The following is a 25,556-nucleotide window of genomic DNA, read 5'->3' as shown; positions in this document are numbered from 1 at the left end:
TAGAACCTGAGCATTCTCTCCACGGGCCTGCGACTGCAGTATCCCGTTGAAACGGGGAGGAGTGGACGCAAATTGGAGCCTGTAGCCGGCGGTTACAGTTTTTATAACCCAATCCGACGCACCACATGCCCGCCACTGTTGAGCCCGGCCAGCCAGCGGTCCCAGCGTCGCTGGTTCCGCTGTCGTGCCGGCCCGAACGGGCGTGGTGGGTTGCGCACCGGAGGGCACGCCCACCAGGCACCGTCTTATTACGTTCTGTTCCTTTTTTATGTTTATCATTTTTTCCATTTTTTTTGTTTTCACAAGCAGCTGCGCCCTCGGCTCGGAGCCTGGATGCGCGCTGGCAAACATTTTTAATGAATAATGATTTGGGGAAGGGGGACACATGTGTGATGTTGGGCACTGGTGTGTGCTTGTACACATGCATGTGTCTGCGAGACACTGCTGCGGCTCCACCGAGCTCTCTGCAGGTCCGACCCTTCTCTCCTTCGCGTCGTGAACTGTGAAGGCTGTATGGCCTTCTGCACGCCTTTTGCAGGGCTTGGAACATGCCCTCTGTAACCCTTCTTGGAACTGGGTTTGGAACAGAACACCTAGGGGGGACGGCGACGGCGTCTGGCCGGGCCTGCCGCACCCCCCTGGTCGCAGCGCCTCAGGTAGCGCGCCGTTTCTTCCCGGCCCCCTGAGTAGCCGAAGGGGCTGCACGGCCACCTGGCGCCACCCCGGGCGCGGGTGGCTTCCTCGCCCACGCGCCACTGTGCTCCGGCGCCTTGTTCTGGCCCCGGCCGGCCCCGTGGGTTGGGTGGGGCTGACGCTTCTGGCCGCGGTAGGCCGGCGGAGGAGCGCGGGGCTGGGTGAACACCTGGCCGGGTGCGTTGGCGGGGAAAGGCGCTCTTCTGGGAAGACACAGTCGCAGCGCCTCACCCTCCCTCTTTTTTTCCTCCCAGCGTTTCAGCATGACATCATACGCCGGGCCAAACAGGCCTTTCGGGTCCACAGGCACGTCTAGGAGTTGGGTTTTCTCCCTCAGAGAGAGACTGGAGAGGTTCAGCCACCTCGCCCTCTCCTGAGCGACCATCAGCGCCATGGCCCTTCCGGACGCCTGGACAGCGCTCCTGTGAAGGCGCAGGCACAGGTCCGTCACCACGCACAGTTCATCCCAAAGGGCTGGGGTGGGTGACGAGGACATGTCGAGCTCGAGCTCAGCCTGGTAGGCCAGCAGCAGCGACGACGCGTTGAGCGCCTTCACCGTCGTCGCCATCGCCTTGTAGCCCTTCTCGGTCATTGATGACTGGAAGGAGTCGGCTCTGGACGGCAGTGTAGGGCTCGCTGAAGTCATGGCGGACTTCTGCGTGGGGTGGAGGTGCGACGCCAGCAGTGGTTCAACCGGAGGAAGATGGGAGAACCCCTTTTCCTCCATACCGGCCCAATCCAACCCCGATCCACCCTGGACGGGGATCTTGGCTGAGAGAGGCTTGCCCCAAGACCGGGTCGCTTCCTCCAGGCACTCGGGAAAGGCCGGAAGTAGCAGGCTGGTTGAAGCCTTCGCCTTCGGGAGTCGCTTGCCCTCGTAGCGAGATGTGGCGGTCTCCACCGGGGCCTCCGGCCACTCGATGTTTAGCCGCGCAGCCGCCCTCTTGCAGGCCTCGTGTAGGTCCATGCTCGGGGAGGGGGTGCACGCACCGCCCACCACCATAGGCGACGCGGTGCGGGGGGAAAAGGAATCATCATCCTCGTCAGAGCCGAGGCTAATGGATTCCCCCCCCGACTCGGAGTGATCGCCCTCGGCTTCGTCTGGCCCTTCCAGCAGGCTAGCCTCGAAAGCGTTGGGCTGAGTCAACTCCAGCGGCTGGGAAGTGTCGGTGAGGTCCACCTCCGATCCCCAGCTGGTTCCCAGTGGGGCGGAGAGCCCCCGGGAACCTCCCGCTAGCTCCGGTAGTGGCGGGTCGGTTACCCCCATTACCGGATCATCTGTGCTGAGCTTCGCCTGCTTAGTCAGCCGGCGTTTGCGGGTTTTATTTGAAAACCGTGCGCAATGCTCGCAGGTAGGCGGGAATGCAAGGGCAGCCTTGGCATGTTCCAGCCCAAGGCAGCGAATGCAGGCGGTGTGGCTATCCGCTCCCGACATTTTGTTCCCGCACGCGCAGAACTTTGTCGGAGGCTTCCCCGAGCCCTCGGTTAGGGTAGGTTCAACCTCTGACTGCATGTTCTCGCCTTCCGTTTATGCCGGCTGCTGTTTGGTGACAGGTCAGCCGGGACACGGGTGTAGCTAGTGTAGATGCTAGCAGCTAGTATGGATACTAGCAGAGGCTACTGTTTGGTGACAGACTAGCTTACTTCTTCAGTCTCACAGAGGTCAGAGGTAGCGATAGGCTAGCGTTCGGTGACCAAGGGGTTAGCTCGCTCAGTGAACAGTGTGCTAGTCCGTCTACGACTTCTGTCTGCGAGGTGCTTCTAGGAGCGAGAAGAGGTTAAAGACTGAAGAGATGACGTGACGACGGGGCTTATGTAGTAGGAGGGAGCCCCTCCTCTGCAGGCAGACGTCACGTCTGTTGGCCAGTCACGACTGGCGTAGTGTAAAATTGCTTCTGGGGGACAGCGCGAGGGGCGTGTCCCATAGTGAGATACCGAATGAATATTGAAAGAAAACTACAACCAAGATCGGTACAATGGGGAGTATAGGAAGTGCCAAAGGCTCTTTGTAGACGGGCTCTGGTTTTATCAAGCCCCCAGGAACACTGCATACTTCCGCAATCCACCAGTGCTCAGCGGCCAAGCCTGGTATTGCAGCTGTTTAAGCGGGCTGTGGACGGGTCCCTCGATTCATGGGACCCAGAAGTAGATATCTCCGTTCACTCCAATACAAGTGGGGTACAGGAATGTGTCTCCGCAAAAAATGTCTGGATATCAATCAAGGGCTCATAATTATCTTCATGCCATGTCCTCAAAAAATGTACGTTTTTTCTTTTCAAAACGCCACCTCAAGCGTTTTATTAGCCGTTCTCTCTAATTATTTTTTGCTGGAGAAGGAGGTGTGCAGTAGGGATGGGCAAAATGATTCTTTTCCGGGAACTAGTTCTTTCAGTTCAGTTCACTATAACGATTCGTTTATTTGATTCGTTCGTTTTGATTCGTTCGTTACGTCAGATTACATCTTAAAAAAAATAAATAATAAAAAAACTTTTTTTTATAATTGGTCGTGGGCCCGGATAGGACAGTCAAGACCGCAGTCCGCCGTTTGGAGATGCCTGCTATATAGTATGACGAACGTCCCACCAATATTTATACCACTTGCTTACTCTCTATATTTCATTCATGGTTTTACATTTATAATTTTATTTTACTTTACATTTAATTCTTCATTGTTCAGGCATTACAGAACTTGCATGGTAATAAATAAAAAATACGAACTGCAGTTTAATTTCTTTGTTTGTTCTTAAATTGACGTAGAATGGAGCAAAGACTCCTGGGATTGGGAAATGCGTTTATCCAATAAACAGATGGAGGTCAAGTCTATTTTCGAAAAAATGTAGGGGGATATATGAGTCGAATGGTATGACCCAAGATACGTCAGACAGAGAAAGCGCGCATATTCGACGGTACCGCCTTGTCATTGGTTTACCCAGGTGCCATTCCAACACCATTGCTACCTCTCATTGGCTGAATCTTTGAGAAAGTTGTAGACTCAATCAATGGAAGTCGCGGGGAGACGGAGCTCTGTTCGTTTGTATATTTTATTTACGTGACCATATGTTTGGTTTATGTTAAAAAAAAAGAATCAAAGAACCAGTTCTTCTTGTTTTGGGGAACCAGTTCTTGTCGTTCACGTTCGGGATTCGTTCGTTGTAACGAATCAGTCGCGACCGACACATCCCTAGTGTGCAGCTGAAAGGATTCGTATTGAAACAAATGCTGTTTCGACCTGGCATCCAAGAGGGCCTAGTTCAGTGCTCCGTTAATGTGTCCGATTTTACTGGTTCAGCTGCTCAATAACTCTCACGGTCCTCTGCTTGCGATCATGTCATGGTCTGTCGGTTTCCTTGTCTTGTTTTGGTGCGTTACCTGTTTTACTTTGGTATCGGTCTTGGTTCTCCACATGTCAGGTTTCCCTCCTGTGTGATTACTGCTCCCTCCCCTAATGTGTTTCAGCTGTTACTCGTTGCGTGCCCTGTGTGTGTTTTGTATTTAAGCCCTTGTCTTTCCTTTGTTCCTTGTCGGATCATTTTAGTTTGTGGTGAGTTGTGTCCTGTGTGTTCCCGGTGTTCCCGGGGCCCGTTTCAGAAAGCAGGTTTAGTGAAAACTCTGAGTTAGTTAACCCTGAGATGAGGGAAACTCTGTTTTTTCAGTTTCACAAAGCCAGTTCAGCTTTACTCTGAGTCAGTTACCCTGGCAACATACTCCGTGAACCTAACCTGCTCGCTGGCAGGTTTTCTTCAACTAACCCCGAGTTTCTCCTGCTCTTAAGTTGAAGCCTGCAGACTGAAGGCAGTGGCAGACATGGCGTGTCCTTTTATTGAAGAGCCAGTTGATGTCGAGGCGCAGATACTTGGATGTTTTATCATTCCCTGATGAGTAGCTACCTGTTTGAGCGTTTCCATTTCTCTGCATCATCAATAAATTATATAAACAATATTCTCAGCCCTCACATCGCTCACATGACACATCGTGGACACGCTCTCAGTTCCGAGCAAATTCTTTGTATCGCACTTCGTTTTTCTGCCAACGGCAGTTTTTTGTATAACGTCGGTGATGCAGAGCATGTGTCCAAGGCAACTGTCTGTCGGGCTGTCCGAAATGTGACACTTGCACTGAAACGGCTACTATGCACGTTTGTAGTGTTCCCAAGTCACAGACCCACCAGACTTCTCAAAGAAGAGTTCCACAGAATTGACCTTTCGCAAAACCCCGCCCCCAAACGGTCATTGTCCAATCATACATCCTAGCAACCGTTACTATGTAAACAAGGTCCGACAAACAAAGTCCGACAAGCAAAATGGTGAAGCGATGTGCCTATGGCGTATGTAAATCGGACAGTAGGTACCCCAAGAGTTTGGCTGGGGGAGTCGTGTTCTTTCCTTTTCCAAAGCCGAAAACACAACAGGAGCGGTGCCTACGATGGATCAAACAGTGTGGAAGGCCCCACTCCCAGCTAAATGTCACGAAAATAAACAAGCATGCATACGTCTGCTCCAAGGTAAGGCTAGGCTAGACTAACGCCATAGTGATAGCTAGCTAATAATACTGGATATCAAAGTTATGGTTACTATTAGCAAATATTGTATACTACTAGTTAGTGGTGCAACGGTTCACGGATTTCCCGTGATCCGTACGGATCAACCCTCACGGTACGCAAGTGATCCGCGTATCGGCTGATAATTTTTTTTTTTTATCAGCAGTCTTGTTATCTTTATTGTTGTTGTTGATCCGAAAATGATCCGACCCGTGACTCAAAAACCGTGACCCGATCCGAACCGTGAGATTTGTGATCGGTTGCACCCCTATTACTAGTATATCATTGCCAGAACGTTACCCTCTAAGCTTAGCTAGCCCTAGCGTTACGTAACGTTATGTTTCGTCAGTTTACATCAAAGTTGAACATAGCGTCCCAACAGGCAATTTAAACTTATTTTGTTTTCATCTTTCATGTAGCATTTTGTGAATGGACAGCCTACCCCTGAGTATCCCGACCCTGTACTTGCTGTACAAGTGTCGAACCAGACTAGGGAGCAGCTCGGAGGCTGTCGAAAGCCACCCCAAAAACGGTCAGCCTAAATTACATGTCAATAATATTTGATTTGAAGTGCAGTCTATAACTCTATATTTAACCTGTTAGTACATGTCATATAGCCTAACGTTACTGTTACTGTAAATAAGAACATGTTATTGACTCGCTGGTTAAATAAAGGTTAATGATGATGATATACAATATAATAGAAACAAAGTACTGTAAATTCATGTCCCAAAAATCTATACAGATGCAGATTAAGTGTGCAGGATGCCTCTGGCTCCACCTCCAGCACTGATGATGCAGACGAGACTCAACAGTATATTGTTGACAGTGGTGAGTGATAAGCCTTTTTCAAGTTAATACTGGCGTAACAGGAGTGGAATAGCCTGCCCAATCCCATTACCTCTGTATTGTGTTGAATGATAGAATAGGCAGCAAGATGTTTCAGACAGTGAATAAGTTCCTTTATTGGCACTTTCATTCTCTGTTCAGAGGTCAAAACAAACAAGAAGAACAAAGAAACAAGAGAACAAAATAAGGGTCCATACATACATACAGTAAGACGATCACGGATTTATCTCACTGGTATGTAACATAGTAGTCAAAGAAAAATGCATCAAGCTTGCTCTTCATCTCTTCCCATTTTGCAACATCAAATTGTATTCTTTCTAGGTGGTAATCTTCCTCACATTTAACAAAAAAATCACACCATGACATACCCGTGAGCCCAAGCTGCCCCATTATTTGATAATGATGGGCATGACACTCTTTTAGTTTATAGCGTCCATCTGCCTGCTTGCAAAGGTAAGGACACTCTGTAAAGCTGTTCTTGGATGGGCACTTAATTTCTAAAAGCCCATAGCTTGGGCTTTCACTCCCTCCTCTCTCTATCACCTTATGGTCAGGTGAAGTACCAAGGTGTGGGGCATCAGGATTTACAACAAAACCACATGGATACACTAGATTACCTGTGAGCTTCGTGTACTGTGTTGCTGCTATGGGCTCTTGTTCTACACCTCTTTTCATGGCCTTAGTTTGTACTGATGCGGCACTCTTTAAGCTTGTAGCAAGTTTTTCATGGTCAGCTCTCCTAGAGCAGATTCTTTTAAAAGAGGTTGATGTTATTCGGGCAGACCTTGCATGGAACCACAAGTTGTTTGTGCTCTGTTCCCTGGTTTCCTGTTCCAGAGCTATAGAATCAGGCAAAGACATTTTCAGTTCTGTGTAACAACGCATGGCACTTTCACCAGAACTGTGCAGAAGCTGGTGGGTTGGGATGGCAGAGGAAAGTTGGGCAGGTCATCTGGTTGGCTGACAGGAGTTACTCCAGGATCAACAGAAGACTCTCCAACTTGGCAAACAAGTGGCAGCTTTAAAAAAGGGACAAAGATAAAGGATTATCAATAACATGCAAACATTTTTTCATTACAGAGAGTACTGAGCAACCCCCACTTCCTGGATGGCAGTGTAGCAGGGTTAATGCTTCCCACTTGCATTAAGGCATCCAGCAGATCTCCATTAGAGTCTGGGAGTCGCGAGATCCAAGAAACAGTCCTATCCTCTGAATCACAATCAGGCAGGACGGTAGAACCCACAACACCATCCGGAAAGGAATCATCTGTAGCAAAGTCACTCACACAGGAACCGTAATTTTCGGACCCAGGTGGGATAGGCAAGAAATTGACAGGCATTATCAAATTTCTATGGACCACCTTCTCTCGATCCGTTGTACAGTTCTTGATCCTGAAGGTGTGTGTGTTTTCGTGTTTCTCCACAACAGTGTGCAGGTGACTGTCCCAGCGATCAGCCAACTTTCTCTTCCCACGCTCTCCTTTGTTGGCTAAAAGAACCCTGTCCCCAACTTCCACAGCCGCGCCCCTGAACTTCCTGTTGTATAAGGCAGCTTGTCTCTGCTGCTGTTTAGCAGAGGAGGTCTGAGCGATTTTTATGGCCTCTGCCAGATCATGCCTGAGACCCTGCACATAGGCGTCATAATCCACCAGCTGATCATCCTGAAGGACAGACCCAAACAACAGGTCGACTGGCAGCCTGGGTGTCCGCCCAAACATCAGCTGAAATGGAGCAAACCCTGTGGTCTCGTGCACTGTAGCATTATAGGCGAAGGTGAGAGATTTCAGATGCTGCGGCCACCTATGCTTGGCCTTGGGCGGCAAGGCTCTTATCATTCCCCCAAGGGTGCGATTGAATCTCTCAACAGCTCCATTGCCCATGGAGTGGTACGGGGTGGTGTGCGATTTCTGGACACCAGCAGCAATGAGCATCTCGGCTATAAGACTGCTTTCGAAGTTGGCCCCCCGGTCCGAATGTATGCGCTCAGGAAAGCCGTACACACAGAAGAAGTTGTTCCAAAGTTGATTTGCAACAGCTTTTGCTGACTGGTTTGGACAGAGGTATGCCTGAGCCAGTTTGGTAAAATGGTCGGTAACCACAAGCACATCAAGTGACTTGTTAGAAGAATCCTCAGCCGACCAAAAGTCAATACAAACCAACTCGAGAGGCCTAGATGTCACTATGCTCTCGAGTGGCGCCCTGCCCTCCGGCTCTGGAGACTTGCTAAATACACAGCGGCGACAACACCGCACGTATTCCTTCACGTCTCTCTCCATGCCTTGCCAGTAGAATCTCTGTCTAGAGAGGTAGAGCGTTCGTCTTTGGCCTTGGTGACCAGCTTCATCATGCACACCTCTGAGGACCTCTTCCCTCAGTACCAAGGGCACAACATACTGGTACGTCTTCCGCTGTGTGACAACATCCTTCGAAACACGATAGAGGACGCCTTGTTTGATGGAAAGTTTCTCCCAATGCTTGAGGAGCCTCAAAGTGTCAGCTGGCTCATGCCCACGCTCACGCCTTGATGGACGTCTCTGCCTCTCCACAAAGTGAAGCACCCGACTCAAGCAAGGGTCTGCACATTGTGAAGCCATCAACGTCTCTTTAGGCAAGGGACGGATGTCGGAATGCTCACGTGGTTGGATGGATTGCACAAGCTGAGGAAGGAGAAAGGCTTGGGGAGGCACATGCTCCTGGCCCAATGACCGCTCCAAGACAGCAGAGACGGCCTGATTGGAAACGGAAGGGCCCAAGGACACTGCCACAGCACTGCTGAGAGATGGCATGACTCGCGGATTGCAGGATTGACGGAACGCATCCTGCACACTGTCAAGGTTCAAGGCGTTCGCCTCCTCCATGAGTGCATCATACGGGACCCTGGTGAGACGATGAAGCATACTGGGCTGCACAAAAGGCTCCCGGCTGAGGGCGTCCGCCACAACATTCTTAGGACCGGGGATGTATCTTATTTCAAAGTCGAACGGGGCGAGCTTAGCCACCCATCTCTGTTCACAAGCATCGAGTTTGGACTTACTCAGAATGTAGGTCAACGGATTATTGTCCGTCCATGCCGTAAACTTGTTGCCTCTCAGCCAGTGGCTGAATTTGTCACAGACAGCCCATTTGAGCGCCAGAAACTCCAACCTATGTGCTGGGTAGCGAGACTGGGCATAGTTGAGAGATTTGCTGGCGAATGCAATCGGACGTGCTACATTATCCCCCTCAGTCAGTTGAGATAACACCGCACCCAGACCATTGGAGGAGGCGTCCACTGAGAGCAAAAAGGGCTTGCTGAAGTCTGGGTGAGCCAGAGCAGCATTATCTAGCAACGCTAGTTTTAGCCTCTTGAAAGCCTCTCCGCATTCCACTGTCCAGTCAGTAGAGGTAAGTTTCCTTGTTACAGGCGTTTTCCTTTTCCCCTTACTGTAACGTGGCCTCTTGACTCCAGAGGTAAGTGCAAAGAGGGGCTTGCTGATCTTCGAGTAACCCTCAAAGAATTGCTGGTAGAACCCAACCATACCAAGGAATGATCTTATCTTGGTGGGATATGGGACAATGCCGGACTCATCCATCAAGTCTTTCTCGCTGAGATTTACAATGGCCTTGACCTTCTCAGGGTCTGTGGCAATGCCATGTTTGTCAATGATGTGCCCCAAAAACCTCACAGATGGCCGCAGGAGGTGGCACTTTTTGGGGGCTAACTTTAGATTGTGCACCTTCAATCTCTCAAAAAACATTTCTAGTCTTTGCAAAGCTAGCTGTTCGTTAGGAGCAAAAACCAAAATGTCATCCAAATAGCAGAGGAGGCTTAAGAATTTTTGGTCACCAAAGATAGCCATCATCATCCTCATGAATGGGGCTGTTACACAGACCCTGCGGGAGTCTGTTGTACTCATAAAGCCCAAATGGGGAGGTGAACGCAGTAAACTTCTTATCCTCCTCGTGTACTTCCACATTGTAATATCCCGAGGTCAAGTCCATGGTCGAGAAAAATGTATTCCCCCCCAGAGCTGCCAAAGCGTCGGCCTGGTGAGGCAGAGGGTGGGCATCCTTTACGGTACGCGCATTCAGCCAGCGAAAATCCGTGCAGAGACGCAAGTCTCCATTCTTTTTCCAAACTGGGACAAGCGTCAATGCATACTCACTCGCAGATTTCCTTATGATCTCTCGCTCCTCCATCTCATTCAAAGCCGTTCGGAGCTTGTCATAGTGAGATGGAGCCAGCCGACGATACGGCAGCCTGAAGGGTTTGCTGTCACTCAGGCGGATGCGGTGGACAAACCCTTTGGCTGTACCGCAGTCCATGCTGTGGCGAGAGAAGATGGACTCATACTTTGTCAGCAGATCAACCAGCTTTGCTTTCCAGAATGGAGACAAATCAGCTGAGTCAATGTCAATGTCTTGCAGACCCAAGTCGTGAAGGGCTGACCTACAAGGCCTGGGCATAGAGCGCTCAAAGTCAACTGTCAAGCTCTTCTCGCTACCCGTGTCAGTCAGGTCAGTAGTCTTGGCTACATTACATTCAACACTGTCAGTCTCGTCAGTCCTGTACAAATAGTCATTGTCAAAGTCGTCAAGTGCCACACAGGGGGACGCGTCAGCAATCTTGCAGTTCCGTCTTAGAGTCACAGGCTTATTGGAGGGGTTGATAATTCTCACTGGGACCCAACCATCGCCCCATAGTGGCGTCACCAGTCGCCCTACCATGACGGTCCGTGGCACTGTTCGTGACTGACTTGGCCCCCACACTAAGTGTTCTCGCATAGGCTCTAAAGTCACGGCATGCTTCAGCTTGACTGTGCCCACTTTTTCTCGCTGCCATTGCCAGCGAGATCCTTGCGCTGGCTGTGGTAGTGGGAGCCTTGGTTGGAGTGCTAGAGCTCCCCCTAGCGGAATGCGGGGTTGTATTGTACGTTGCTGCCTCCTCTCCTCAGTCTACGTATACCCCAGCTGGGAGAGGTAGGTAGTCAGAGCAGTTAAATATGAATCCACACTTTGGCGATGTTTTACGGGAGTCTACATGTACATAATACTGTATTAATACTTGGTTGCTTGTACATATATATTGTGTTCCTTGGAATCTGTAATTACATTTAAATGGACTTTAGGCTTAGGATCGCTAGCTTGGCTACCATGTGCTTTGGTCGTAGCTACTTAGCTAGCGTGGACTTCGCCAAGAATGTGTACTTCAGCTTGTCTTTGTCTCATGTTAGGCTGCCATTGTGAGGGTTCTCAAAGAGCATTTCCCATGTTAATATTCCACCAGGTATGTCACCAAACGCCCATTCAAATATTAATTTGTTTAATGTGATATTTAATGTGATATTTATTCCCATGTAAATGGCTAGTCTACGTATACCCCGGCTGGGAGAGGCTGCCATTGTGAGGGTTCTCAAAGAGCATTTCCCATGTTAATATTCCACCAGAATAAACGGCTGGCTGCCAATGGTTCCATCGTGGTCTCAATCACAACGCAACGAGAGAGTACGCAACCGCTACACCAGCTAGAAAGGGAGCCTGAGGAGGAGCAGAGCACTGAAAAGGAGAAGAAATTAGAAGAAGAAAACAACAACATGAAATTGAAATTGTCTTTAAAGGAAACTGAAATAGAAAGGCTGAAAGCACAAATTAGCACACTTAAAAAGAAAACTCTAACACCTGAACTACTTGAAAGCAGTGAAATCCCTAAAATGTTGGAATACAGTACTGGGTTTACATATGATCGATTCAACCAACTGTGCACAATATTTGGCATCCCAAATGATCCACACACCACTCAAATAAATGTGCCCTTAAACTACAAGCGCAATTGGTAAGTTGCTGAGATGCCCCTCCGTAGCCAGTTGCTGTTTGTTTTAATGAAACTCCGCAACAACGAAGACCTAAAGAACCTTGCCTTTAGATTTAATCTAACCACGCAAACAGCAAGTACTATTTTCAATTCCTGGATTCATTATATGTTTGACGTATTAGGTGAATTACCAATTTGGCCTCACAGAGATGTCATTGCACAAAACATGCCAGAAACCTACAAAGAAGACTACCCATCCACATTTGCAATATTAGATTGTACAGAGCTGAAAATCGAAAGGCCAACGTCACTGGTGTTGCAAAGCCAGAGCTTTTCAAACTACAAAAGCACAAACACCCTAAAATCGCTAGTTGCCTGTGACCCCCGTGGTGCTGTGATTTTTTCATCTGCCCTCTTCACAGGATCCATGTCCGATAAGGAGATAGTCAGGCAATGTGGTATCATCCCGTTACTAGAGCAACTTATAGAGAGTGGCTATTTGCAAAGAGGGGATGGCATAATGGCTGATAAGGGCTTCTTTAACGAGGAAGAGATGCGAGCAGTCGGACTGCAGTTAAACCTGCCACCGTTTTCGAGATTTAAGAGGCAAATGCCCGCTGAAGATGTGCTGGTGACAAAGCGCATTGCAAAGCACAGGGTGCACGTAGAGAGGGCCATCGGTAAAATAAAAAAGTTCAAGATGGTGTCAGACAAAATTCCTAATACAAGGTTAGGGATTATAAATCACATCTGGTATGTGGTGAGCATGCTTTCAAACTTCCAGCCACACATACTTAAGTAAGGGACAGTCTGGGACAGTCGTAGCATCACATGGCAACAAATACAAAGTATTACTACATGACATTATTACTGCTTTAACCTGTTATTTTTACTCACCACTGTGGGGCATTTTGTCAGCCTGAGCTGTGGAAGGTGCTATAGAAATCCTTGTTTCATGTTTTTATGTGTAGGTGTATATAATATGTCAGCCCAATTTTCCTTTTTTTACATTGTAAGCACAATTTAGAATTTGTAAATGTCAAATTTTAATGAAACTTTAATAAAATCTCACCTGGTGGCTTAGACCGCACACCACTGCATACTTCCTGCCTCCAACTTCTACCTCAGGTGCAGTTTCATCAGCAATGTAGCTTATAGGTGCATCTGACATCTCCCTCAGTAGACCATACACTGCTGTCCCTAACTCTTTCCTTTAACAAATACATTCAGAGGTGAGTATTATTGTCTATCATGTTACCCAGTACACAGGAATATGTTCAGAACAGTGTGACTGATGGTGTTGCTGTAGAGTACATGGAAAGTAAAATACTTACTTATTGTGGATATAGCTGGACATGATGGGTTTCCGCTTGCGGTTGACTTTGGCCTTGGCTACCACCACACTGCTCACAGGTTGTCCAGTTATTTTTTTACCCCTGGCTTTGTGCCACTGCTGAGGCTGGCTTGTGGAGGAGATGTCATTATGTCTGGCACGGCACAGGTCCAGGGTGTACATAAGGCCCACAATGTGAGAGCAAAAACCTGGTGAACTGTTAGCTAGTCACTGCAATATTAGAGTGCCTTGACATGTAACCTTACATCCATGTTGTAACAACATATTGTAACAAGCTAGACTCTGATGACGTTGCTTCTTGCTAGAAAGGATAGTTGAAAGGATGTTGACTAGCTATCTAACTAATTTAAATATTTCAGTCAAAATCCTCCTGAAGTATACAATTGTCCTGAACTTACCCGGCAGTGCAAGAGCATAACTGGTCCAAAAGGCTGTGCTCGTTGCATGTGAGGTAGAGATCATGGGGTTTCTCCGATTTTGCCATTGACCGGTACGCTTTCGCCTCGACAGTCGTAGTGTCCCCTTCTTTGTTTATTTTAATGTTTTTAATGTATCCCTCCACTGCATACTGTAACCCCTTTTGCCTCGATCTGGAGGATATCGCACAAGTATTGCTCCAAAAAGAGTCACTGACACGCACCGCTATATTTTTACATGACACTGTGTTGACACTCCGTCGGCGTCAAGAAGCTTGTCGGGCTAGCAACGGTAACTAAGGGGGGCGGGGCTTTTGCGAAAGGTCAATTGCAGGTATCAGTCTAAGCAGTAATTCATTTATGTCATAAAGCTTTGAGACTTTAAGCACTAATCAGTCAATTTGATATATTTTATATATCTCCACTGTGAAGATCATATGTGACGCAGCCCACATGATAAATAATGTGGAAGCGAAGTGGCCTGGGTCTGTGTATGACTCACGAATGTTTCGTGAATCTACACTGAGTGCCAGATTTGCCCGTGGTGAGTTTATATATATATAGTTTATATATCCAGTATATAGTTATATCCTATGATCAATATTTTGTTTCCTCCTATTACAACTGAAACAATAAAGTGTATCTTGTATTATCATAGGAGAGTTTGATGGTTATCTACTCGGAGACAGAGGGTACCCCTGCCAGCGCTATCTGCTGACCCCTTACCCTGACCCTGACCCTTACCCACAGCAACACTACAACTTGGCTCACTGCAGGACACGAGCCAGAGTGGAGATGACCATCGGCATACTCAAGGCCCGGTTCCAGTGCCTTCGTAGGCTCAGGGTCACCCCGGAAAGGGCTTGTGACATCTCCACAACATTGCCACTATTAGAGGAGAACAATGTCCTACTCTTTCCCCGAATGATCCAGATAATAATCCTGACCCCCCTGCTGATGCACGAGATGGAAGAGCTGTTAGAGACATGATATGCTTCAATCATTTCTAACTGACTGCCTTTTTTCTGTTGGCTATAATGGAGGTCAAATTTTAAGATAACCAGAAAACACAAATTTGGAGACTTGTATGTATAAAAGGCATTTAGGTGTTGCTTTCATATAGACAATATTAAATACTGGCAGCGTTGGGATTTTTCTTTGTTTAGCAGATTTCCCTAATTACTTAAATATATCCATCACATGTTGAATGCAGCCACTAAATGCCGTTTAATGAGGGCAGGCTAAACAACATCACAATTGCTTGTACTTAAATTATACCTTATCTGTTTGAACTACATTTTTATATTTCATTTTTAGTTGCAGCCAAGTCCGTTTGGGGCCTGTTGGGTTGCACCTGTGCGCACAAACACACATATGGAATATAATTGTTGAATAAGTGGAACATTCAAGAGAAAACATTTTCTTTTTCTCAAATACTCTGACTCGGTCAGCTATATTTTTCCACGCGAGCTCCCGCTTTTTGGCTGCTGCCATAGTATTGCTTTTTAGTAAAAAGATATGCTCGCTTTCTGCATATGCAGTCATTAAGATTTGCAACTCCGCTGGGGAGAAGTACGAGGATCGACTCTTGTTAGTACTTGTTGCCATGGTGAATCATGTTATCTGTGTTCCATTGATGAGGGCTTTTTACATCCTCATGCACGAGCTTCACTCAGAGTTACCTTGACTCAGAGTTGATTGAACTAAGCGTTATCACCTGTTCTGAAACCGAAAATTCAGAGTTTTGCAGCTCAGAGTTGGTCAACCTACAGTTAAGGATTTAACTTAGAGTTTGTTGAACCTGCTTTCTGAAACGGGCCACCGGTGTTATCCGCGTCACCCGTGTTCCTTGCCTTTTGAATTATAAATTATTAACATTTCAGCGTTGGTATTTAATTTTTCATTAGCTTGTTTAGCTACCTATGTATGACAGTTAACAATGTTGGTGTATTACAATTATTTATGTGTGTAGGCCACTCCAACTTCGTTGCTGGTTGAAATGTAACAATTTATTTGTACATAAGTTATTGATTGCATTTTTCGTAAATAGTTAGATGGAAGGAATCTGTTTCTTGAGCAGTGTGACACTTGGAGCTTGCATGACGGAGCACAAGTTGGAACAAAGCACTCAAAACTGCAAAAAGACATTGTTCAATTGTAGACTTGGAGCTTGCATAACGGAGCACAAGGCATAGTTTAATAGTGCATTTCTTTTTTAATAGCACATCCGATCAATGACCTCTGTATTTTTTGTACATTTAAATGTATGCCCATCACTAACTGACTTTTCTTCCCTTTTCTTAATGTTATTTGTATTTTGTTTTTAAGATAAAACAAGAGAAACCCAAACATATCTTATGGTCTCGTATTTATGTAAATGTTTCATGTATTTATGTTTTTTACATGTTGTGACTGTCTGAGTTTGATGTGGGGTCTATGGTCTCGTAGTTATGTACATGTTTCATGTATTTGTGTTTTTTTCATGTTGTCACTGAGTTTGTGATGTGAATCTTTGTTCTATGTTCCCACTCTTGGCCTGCACCTTGACGTGGTGAGTGGGCTTTAAACTAAGACTTTGTTTTATTTTTTTGTTTGTTATTGATTGTCAGTCTATCTTATTAATGATACACGGCCTTAACTAAACCCCTTCTCTTCTGTTTGCAGAAACTGGAAACTTCAGAGTATATTTTATCTTAAGTTAGAAAATCTGTTTCCTCATCAGATCCCAGTCCATCATGCTCCCCTACTTGTCTGCCGTGCCACCATCATGCCTCATGCATCACTTCTCAGCGCCCTGCCAAGCTGCATCTTATTCCGTTACTCCAGCTCTTTCCCATAAGTGACAAACACGCCTCACCCAAGTGTTTTTAATATTCTATTAATTATGCATGTAAGGTGTGCTTAAGTGGCCTGAAAGGTGCCCATCAATAAAATGCTTATTAATATAACATTATGGCTCCATCAAAAGCAAAGTACACCTGCCATTTACAGTTATCATTTATACTATCCTACACATCTTTAATCTTATTTACATAGGCCTACAGTAGGCCTGATTTCCTCTGAATGTTTAAATAAAAAAATTCCCTATCCATGTCAGATCCCTGTCCATCATACTCCTGTTGTTATCTCCCTGCAAACCTCACTGCCTCCTCCATCGATTGCGGCCACAGCCCTCTCCCTGTACAATATTTCATGTTAAATACATTTCAGGATGAAGTTTGAGATTCAGTTTCAGTATTACTTGTTTTGGAAACCTGACGTCATATCTGTCTTATTTATTGCACCCACACATAATAGCTCCATGATACCATGTGGGGTCATTTCAGACTCCTTTGCTTCCTAACACCTTGTGAGTTCCCTGGGTACACCAGCTGATGGGTCTGTGTATAGATTGGGCATTTGATTCTCGTTTCAGAAACCAAAATATATTAAACGAGTGGTAATTATTATTTGTTTTAACATTAAAAAAGGTATATACAAGGTGCTTTTCTTATAAAGTCAAAAAGGGGCAAACTCATCTAAAATAATAATTGTCAAAACATATCAAACATATAGAGAATCATCGGGGGATTACTTCCATGGTCGGTAAACAATGCGACTGCTATCGCTCAGGGCCCCGTTTCCCGATATCGATGGATCTTCGCTCGTAAGATCATTCTCCCGATGGATCTTTCGAATCATCGATAATTTCTTTGGAGCGTTTTTCCGAAACTCCTTAACGTGAACGCGCATTCGCTGCACTCACGACGATCGTAGGATCAGTCCTAATCCTGAGCGCACGATCGGGAGGTGGAAGTTGCGCTTTAGATGCCTTCACAAGTCCAGCGGAGGGCTCCAGTTTTCGCCGGCCAAGTCATGCGCTGTGAAATGTGTGACAGCTATGTTGCACAACATTGCAGCTAAGGCTGGGGTAGCTTTGGTTGAACCGGAGGACATTGAGGACGATGACGACGAGGAAGATCGGTGTGAGGACGGCCTCCCTCATAACTACGCGGCTGGTTTTCATGCACGTCGAAGAGTGATTGAGACTTTTTTTAACCCCCTCCACCCTCCTACATGTCACTAAACATTCCCGTCAACGTGACCAATCCCGACCATATCCCAGCCTTTTGCCTGCTCCTTTGCATTTTTTTAAATAATTTTATAATTAATATTTTTATTAAAAAAAAAATTACATTATTTTAGGCTACGTTTTATGAGTAGCCTATGTCAGTCTGCACAAATCCCCCCCACTTTCTCTCACACATTTTAAGTGCGCTGCCTGCTCAAACATTTCCTGGACTGTCTCTCTCAAACTAAGAACATAATGGCCCACATTAGGCTCAGACGCACGTGATACACCATTACCAATGTGTTATAATAAAACGCATCCAATACTAGGAATGTCCGCTGGTTACGCCACTGAGGCTATAGTAGGCTTAGCGTCCTACGGATACCCTGGAGCACTCGTTAGCTACGAGCGTTTTCAAGACGTTCGTTACCAAAGATGCTTTCGGGAAACAGTGTGAAAACTGTACGATGCTCGTACGACCCACTCTGCGATCCACTTAGGCTAAAGATGCTTTCGAAAAGCATCGCTAAAGAAAGCATCGTATCGTGGTAACGAACGTCATGAAAACGCTCGTAGCTAACGAGTGCTCCAGGGTACTCGTAGTACGCTAAGAGCATCGTTAGAGTGAACTCATTATTGCATGCGGGTGTCTTCATTCATAAAAAAATGAAAACATTCGGGAGTATGTTGACCTCTCTTTATGGGAGCTGAGCTCCCATAAAGAGAGGTCTGGCTCCCATGAAAGCAGTAAACTCAAATATCTTTGGGGGTCTCGGAAAATACAGCCGCATAATATTGTAATTATACAAATAAAGCTATTTTCCCTTCCACATGCAGAGTAGGCCTAATATTGACGTTAAGTGGGATAATAGAACGCCGGTCATTATCGGGAAAATAAGCCCAGACAGGGCGAACCGGACACCGACTCGAAACGGAAGTGCTTCGATAATTTATTATTTATTTTCGATAATGAGCGGCTACTTGCCAAACGAAAAAATAAGTTCGAAAGGTGTTTTTTTTACAATTTATTTGTTACCAACTTACCATACGTCGTGTTGATCAGCAGAGAAATAGTTAGCCAAAGACGTTGACGTCGCTTAGCAACCGAAGAAGCTGGCGTTGTTGTGAAGGGCCCATGCAAGTAAACGGAGCGTTCCACGGCATTGAGAAGAGCCGTGTCATAATAGCCCATATTTACGTCCTATTTCCCCCCACCCCCCCCCCCCCCCCCCCCCCGTCAAAATTCAGCGCAAGGCCGGTACGGTCTCCCCCCACCGTCAACAACTTTAAGAGACCCCCACAGAGATGGAATCACAACTCGAACCCTGCCTATAGCCTACTTCATCCTGCCCAACAATATGGGCAGGATCCAAGCTCTCCTAATCGGGTCAGCAATAGCCGCGTTTGAATGATAATGTATGAATGGAACGTTGCATTTTTAATGTCTACAAATATTCTATACTAGAGAGCCAATCAATGCAACCTTATGCGGAATCAGATAAAGTCGGCTCTCTTGCTGCGCCAAAATATATGTTTAGCACAAGATAAATGTAGTTGTCACACAAGCTATTTTGGATTTTTGTAATATGGAATTATTTCAGGGGGGGGGGGGAATGCCGTGAATAAATGTATGCACAGTGCGTTCAGGATTAGGACTGATATATATATCGATATATATGTCGGCCTAGGCTTAATCAATTGTGTTTTAATATCTTTAGCATTCATATTATTGCAATCTATTCTTTTCGTAGGCTACTCTGCGGTTGGCCTTGATGGGGAGATATTTTAACCCTTTTTTACCCCATTTTCCTGCGACATTCCTGCGGCTCCCCCTGCGTCATAGCCCGTTTCAGCACCATGTCAGTGGACAGGTACAATCCTACGATCGTCGTGAGTGCAGCGAATGCACGTTCACGTTAAGAGGAGTTTCGGGAAACGCTCCAAAGAAATTATCGATGGTTCGAAAGATCCATCGGGAGAATGATCTTACGAGCGAAGATCAAGCGTTATCAGCATCGTTAGCCTAAGTGGATCGCAGAGTGGGTCGTACGAGCATCGTACAGTTTTCACACCGTTTCCCGAAAGCATCGTTGGTAACGAACGTCTTGAAAACGCTCGTAGCTAACAAGTGCTCCAGGGTACTCGTAGGACGCTAAGAGCATCGTTAGCCTACTATAGAGTGAGCTCATCATTGCATGCGGGTGTCTTCATTCATAAAAAAATTAAAACATTCGGGAGTATGCAATAATACAAATTATTCTAAAGAGGTCAGAGACTCCGTGCACAGCCCCGCCTTCCCCAGTGAACCAAGACATGACGTGTCGAACGTGGGGATTTTTGACCCCCTCGGTTTTACACATGAAACTTGAGATAAGAAGGTTAAATCGCCGGGCGTGCCAATAAGCTGCGACCGAACCGGCTCGGCAGTGTAGAAAGACCTATAGCCAGGGTTCGAGTTGGGTGGGAGGCAGTGGGAGCTGAGCTCCCATAAAGAGAGGTCTGGCTCCCATGAAAGCAGTAAACTCAAATATCTTTGGGGGTCTCAGAAAATACAGCCGCATAATATTGTAATTATACAAATAAAGCTATTTTCCCTTCCACATGCAGAGTAATATTGACGTTAAGTGGGATAATAGAACGCCGGTCATTATCGGGAAAATAAGCCCAGACAGGGCGAACCGGACATCGACGCGAAACGGAGGTGCTTCGACCTGAAGGGACTTATTTTCGATTATGAGCGGCTACTTGCCAAACGAAAAAATAGCCTGACTTCACAAGGTGTCTTTTTACAATTTATTACCATGCGTAGTGTTGAGTAGCAGAGAAATAGTTAGCCAAAGACGTTGACGTCGCTTAGCAACCGAAGAAGCTGGCGTTGTTGTGAAGGGCCCACGCAAGTGAACGGAGCGTTCCACCACGGCATTGAGAAGAGCAGTGTCATAATAGCCCATACCTCCTATAGACCAATTTTCACCTTACGTCAGAACGACGTCACACAGGTTCAATCGCGCATGACGGTGGCAAAAGACAAACAGAAAAATGTCGTGTTGTGCCGTGGGATGCCAGAATCGTAATTCTGTAAACAGTGACCTGAAGTTTTACAGAATACCAGCAGATAACAACTCGTTTAATGCAAACCGCAGACGTCGTTGGTTACAAGCTATCAGAAGATCCGATTGGAACAAAGACCTTATTAAAAATGCCAGACTTTGCAGTTCACACTTCATATCAGGTAAGTTAACCTAAGAACTTCACTCAATCAGACACATCACTCGGTTTGGCTTACAACAACAAAATAATGGTAAAGTTGTACGCTTATCTAACGCTAGAACACAGAATAATGTAGTTTTAGTCGTTTTAGCTAACTTACCTTAAATTGTGTTACGTTGTCTTGACGACTAGCTAGTCTCGTAAGCTTGGCAAACTCAGGCTAAATTTACCTGTTACACTATCGTACTGTCAATAACTAGAATATTGTTTTTTGGACAGGAGAGGTCTCCATGGACTTCAATAGTCCCGACTTTGTACCTTCTGTCTTTTCCTTCGCAACCCAGTGTGAAATAGACAAAGGAGATACAAAACTTGAGAGGTAAATATTGTCACTTTAGCCTTATTTAGTTGCTAACTGGAATCACATTGCATGCATCAAAATGCAGAGAATGTATGGCAAGTAAGGTCAGATAGTTTTTAGATAATTTGTCAGACCAGATTTTTGTAATGTCTACATTGTCTTGTGAAGCCCTGTTAAGCTATGCTATGTAATTTACACTTGACTTGGTTTTGGTACCTGATAACCTCCTATGATCTACCAAGCAACTAAACTGTTTTGGACTGACTGTTTGACCTCATCTCTGTGTATCAGATTTAAGAGGAAAAGAAAAAGGGAAGAAACCATCCACAGACCACCAGATGATGTACAGCGGTCCAAAGAAGCTAGTGATGAGGCTTCTGGAGCTTGCCTGTCCTCAGATGACTGCAGAATGGAGCCTGGTGCTGATCAATGCACTGGTAAGAGCTTATAATACCTTAACTAATGTAGGGCAGTCATTATTAGGATGAAACAGGTTTTGTTTATATATTGTTTAATACAGCATAACTGTGTTGTTAATGACATTGATCATTATTCTGTTTAGCACATGCTGTTTGAAAACATCCTTAAAAAAATTGAGAAAAGCTCAACTTAAACAAGTGACAGTGCTTATTTTATTAAGTCTTAAGTCTATTACTATCTAATATCTATTTCAGAAGCCACAGTCCCAAAGGTTCTCCATGATGATCTGAAACACAAGTACAGCCAACTTTCTACAGAGTGTGTCAACCTGCGTTTGGAGATCGACAAACTGAAAACTGAGAATGAGGAACTAAAGGCAACACTCATGAATACACAATTTTCCTTTAGCTCTATCAAGAGTAAAGCAGTGCAGGTTCTGTTTTTCACAGGGCTGACCAGTGTCTTATTTGAGTGGTTGAGTCACAAACTTAAAGACAGTGTAGAGGTTGTGCGTGGCTCTATGAACCTGAAGGATCATCTATTGATCGTCCTAATGAAACTTAGACTAGGGCTCTGCAACAAGGATATTGCTTTCAGATTTAATGTCACAGAAAGTGACATTTCAAACATTTTGAGAAGTTGGCTCCCTGTTATGTCTGCGACTTTAAAGCCTCTCATAAAGTGGCCAAGCAAGCATGCAGTATTAAAGAATATGCCAAAATGTTTTAAACCTAAATATAAACATTGCAGGTGCATTATTGACTGTACAGAAATTTTTATCAATAGACCCACAAATTTAACCTCCAGAGCCCAGACGTACTCGAATTATAAAAGCCACAACACTATTAAATATTTGATTGGCATGTCACCTTCAGGAGCCATTTCTTTTCTGTCGGCAGGTTGGGGTGGGCGAGTTTCAGACAAACAAATTACAGCCGAGTCTGGATTTTATGACCTTCTAGAGCATAATGATGAGATACTAGCAGATCGGGGTTTTACCATCAGAGATGAGCTTGCCACACGTGGTGCCACACTTAGGATCCCTCACTTTACCAAAGGTAAAAAGCAGCTCTCTGCTCAAGAAGTGGACATATCAAGGCGTTTGTCTAATGTGAGAATACACATTGAACGAATAATAGGTAGATGGAAAAATTTTAAAATTCTGACAACTATTATTCCACTCACACAGGTTGACCTGTTAGACGATATAGTGATTGTTTGTGGAGCACTAACAAACCTTTGTAAATGTATAGTCCCAAGATAGCTTAATTTAGATTTATTCTGTAAGTAACTGTTTATTGTCATCAACACAATTAATTGCACATTCAAGTGTTAAAATGTAAAATATTAGTACTGTATTAAATCATTTGCTTCGAAGAACATTTCATTCATCATTTTTGCACTGTTCACAACACCAATCCACAACCTTTCTTCTTACTCTAGCACATGTGTAGTGGAAATGGTTCTTGCACTTTGCACAGTCAATCATCATTCCAAAGTCTGGCCTTTGACAGTGTGAGCAGACTGTAGGTGACTGCATCAGTGGATCCATGCTGCGTGTTAACAGCTCAGGCAAAATACTCTGTTTGAAGAACTTTTCAGCTTTAGGCAGGACTGCTTGTAGCATTTCTTCATCTCTGGTGATGCGGTTGATAGCAACAACTTGCTTTGTCCAAACCACAAAGTCGCAGTACTGGGTGTTGCATACAAACATGTGTAGCTGAACTTGATGGTAGTATTCATGATTCTTCTTTAATTGTAGTGCTTTGTCTAAGCAGAACTGTGTGTCCTCGCTACTCCCTGTAAGACCATCACGGTATTTGTATGGACACTTAATCTCTAGGGTTGCTTTCCCACAGCAGGTACAGTTTGCTATTCCATCCGGCGATGCCCCAAGATGTGGTTTGTCTGGCCGCACAACAAGACCGCAAAGCTCCACTTCAAAGTTGGAATGTTGTGCTTTCATTATTTCTGTGTATTGTCTTCTGGCTGTGTCCTCCATATCTCTTCCCCAAAGTACTGCTGGCACATGGGACAAGTCTTGTTTATTGTAGTGCATTACCTGTTTTACAAGGTTTAGTTTAGCTGTTTCGGTTACTACAGTGTATACACGATGTAGGGTTGTGCTTGTTATCCTTCCATTTCTGTGTGTGTGCCAGGCCTGAGACTGTGCCTGATTTTTAGTTGTAAGCTCAAGGTTTACACACTGCTCATTAGTTAACCCCATCCTCAGTTTTTCAAAAGTCTCTTCACTCCTCTCTTGTAGTTGATTTTTGCAGAGGCATCTCAGATTGGCATCATACAGAGCGACTAGTGGCTCTGGGAGGTCCCCGGCCTCTGTGTCAGATTCTGTTGCGGAATCTGTGTCACTGAGTTCCATGGTAGTGAGTACAGCTGCGTTAGGTGCCAGTAGTTTCAATTCCGCAATGTCTTCATCTGTCAGTTCTGAATACACAAAATAAATATTAGATAACTTATTTTCATACATCTGCCATTAATAGTTACATGACCCTGATTATAACGTATGTATTTACATTAATTATAAAATATAATGAATACCTTATTGCTATATGTACATGACCTGATCTTGCCTACATTCAGATTGTGCCTACCGTTTACATTATTCTGTCTACGCTTTACTCTGACTGGCTTCAGTTGGGTGTCTGTCCTTTTAGCCTTTCTGAAGCAGATCTCGCTTAGTCTGGCTGGTTTCACCTCTCTCTTGGATGTGTGGATCCACATATTTGTCCCTGAAGTACAACACCTCTCCGTCTTTCCCATCCTGACCCACACCTCAACTTTGAACATTAGTGCAGCTGCATGGCTGCAGCATGACCCTAACCTGAACAAAACATTTTTTGTACGTTAGGCTTTACATATACGTAAGGGCAGGCTAACAACGGTTTTAGCTATGATTTCCAGCAAATAAGCAGTTACATTTTGTTACAGTGTTACAGCTAGGCTACAGTGTTACAGTTACAGATTCAATTGCTGACACTGACAATTGGGTAAATAATGAACATTTACAATAGTAAACTTATGTTGGTTTACATACCCAGCCATACAGGTGCAGTTCGCAGTAAGAATACAGTTGTTGGTCTTGTTGACGATAACCCAGGCCTTGTACAATTCTGTCTTCTTTCCCTGTCTTTGGCTAGGCAGAACCTCCGTCTTCATCACAACGAAGTTTTGAACATTGTAATCATGCCATAGTATGTCTTGGACATGACCACACAGAACAAAATTGTAAGCATCCAGAGACTTGTACGCTTTTAGCTTCTCCCGGGTATATACACTTGGAGTTTCGATTAGGTAATTATAAATCTCTGGCCACTGGATGCTAGGCCATTTCGTTTCATCATTTAACCATTGACAAGGTGCTATTGCAAACGGATCTGGAAGACGTATCCCACTGCCCACTAACGTCAATTTGGCTAAATAACAGTGTTTATCACTGGGTGACAGGCTATTGAAATATGTCGAAAACATTTTACTAATCAGATCTAATCATTATTAACTATAATCTTTTAAAAATCTATCTAGGCTACTTGTATTATTATCCGAGTGGTCCTTTTGCCGTTATAAATAACTACCCTTTCGCTGTTTTCTGCCACCACCCTGCGCGCGCATCCGAATGTTTACAAATAAAAAATTGGTCTATACCTCCCCCGTCAAAATTCAGCCTAATGGAATCATAACTCGAACCCTGCCTAGCCTACTTCATCCTGCCCAACAATATGGGCAGGATCCAGACCAGGCATCTCTAAACGGCGGACCAAGTGACGGTCCTATCCGGACCCATGACCAATTAAAAATAATAAGAATATTATTATTTTATTTTTTTTATGATTTCACTATACAAAGCATGATTATG

General features: G+C 45.2%; 2 protein-coding genes across 4 annotated transcripts; one reads left to right on the top strand and one right to left on the bottom strand.

Moving 5' to 3' along the window:
* The first annotated feature begins 20,640 nt into the window (after window positions 1–20,640).
* Window positions 20,641–23,062, top strand: LOC115552853 (uncharacterized). 3 transcript variants are annotated; one of them, XM_030369211.1, is made up of 4 exons: window positions 20,641–20,923; window positions 21,181–21,280; window positions 21,554–21,699; window positions 21,937–23,062. In XM_030369211.1, exons 1-4 carry the CDS (start codon window positions 20,731–20,733, stop codon window positions 22,944–22,946), a joined length of 1,449 nt encoding a protein of 482 aa, XP_030225071.1. In that variant the 5' UTR covers window positions 20,641–20,730; the 3' UTR covers window positions 22,947–23,062. The 3 variants fall into 3 exon arrangements, with proteins under 3 accessions (XP_030225071.1, XP_030225072.1, XP_030225073.1); XM_030369212.1 differs by having other exon boundaries at window positions 20,692–20,923; window positions 21,184–21,280; XM_030369213.1 differs by lacking the exon at window positions 21,181–21,280 and having other exon boundaries at window positions 20,692–20,923.
* On the bottom strand, window positions 23,044–25,342 carry LOC115552855 (uncharacterized). Its single transcript, XM_030369216.1, has 2 exons — window positions 24,738–25,342; window positions 23,044–24,127 (listed from the first exon to the last, which is right to left on the bottom strand). Exon 2 carries the CDS (start codon window positions 24,060–24,062, stop codon window positions 23,067–23,069), a length of 996 nt encoding a protein of 331 aa, XP_030225076.1. The 5' UTR covers window positions 24,063–24,127; window positions 24,738–25,342; the 3' UTR covers window positions 23,044–23,066.
* Between the last annotated feature and the right edge of the window lie 214 nt (window positions 25,343–25,556).

The sequence above is a fragment of the Gadus morhua genome, chromosome 10 (assembly GCF_902167405.1).
Source record: "Gadus morhua chromosome 10, gadMor3.0, whole genome shotgun sequence".
In the NCBI taxonomy this organism is placed as follows: Eukaryota; Metazoa; Chordata; class Actinopteri; order Gadiformes; family Gadidae; genus Gadus; species Gadus morhua.
Note: the sequence above shows the minus strand (reverse complement) of the source record. Positions and strands in the feature narration are given on the sequence as shown.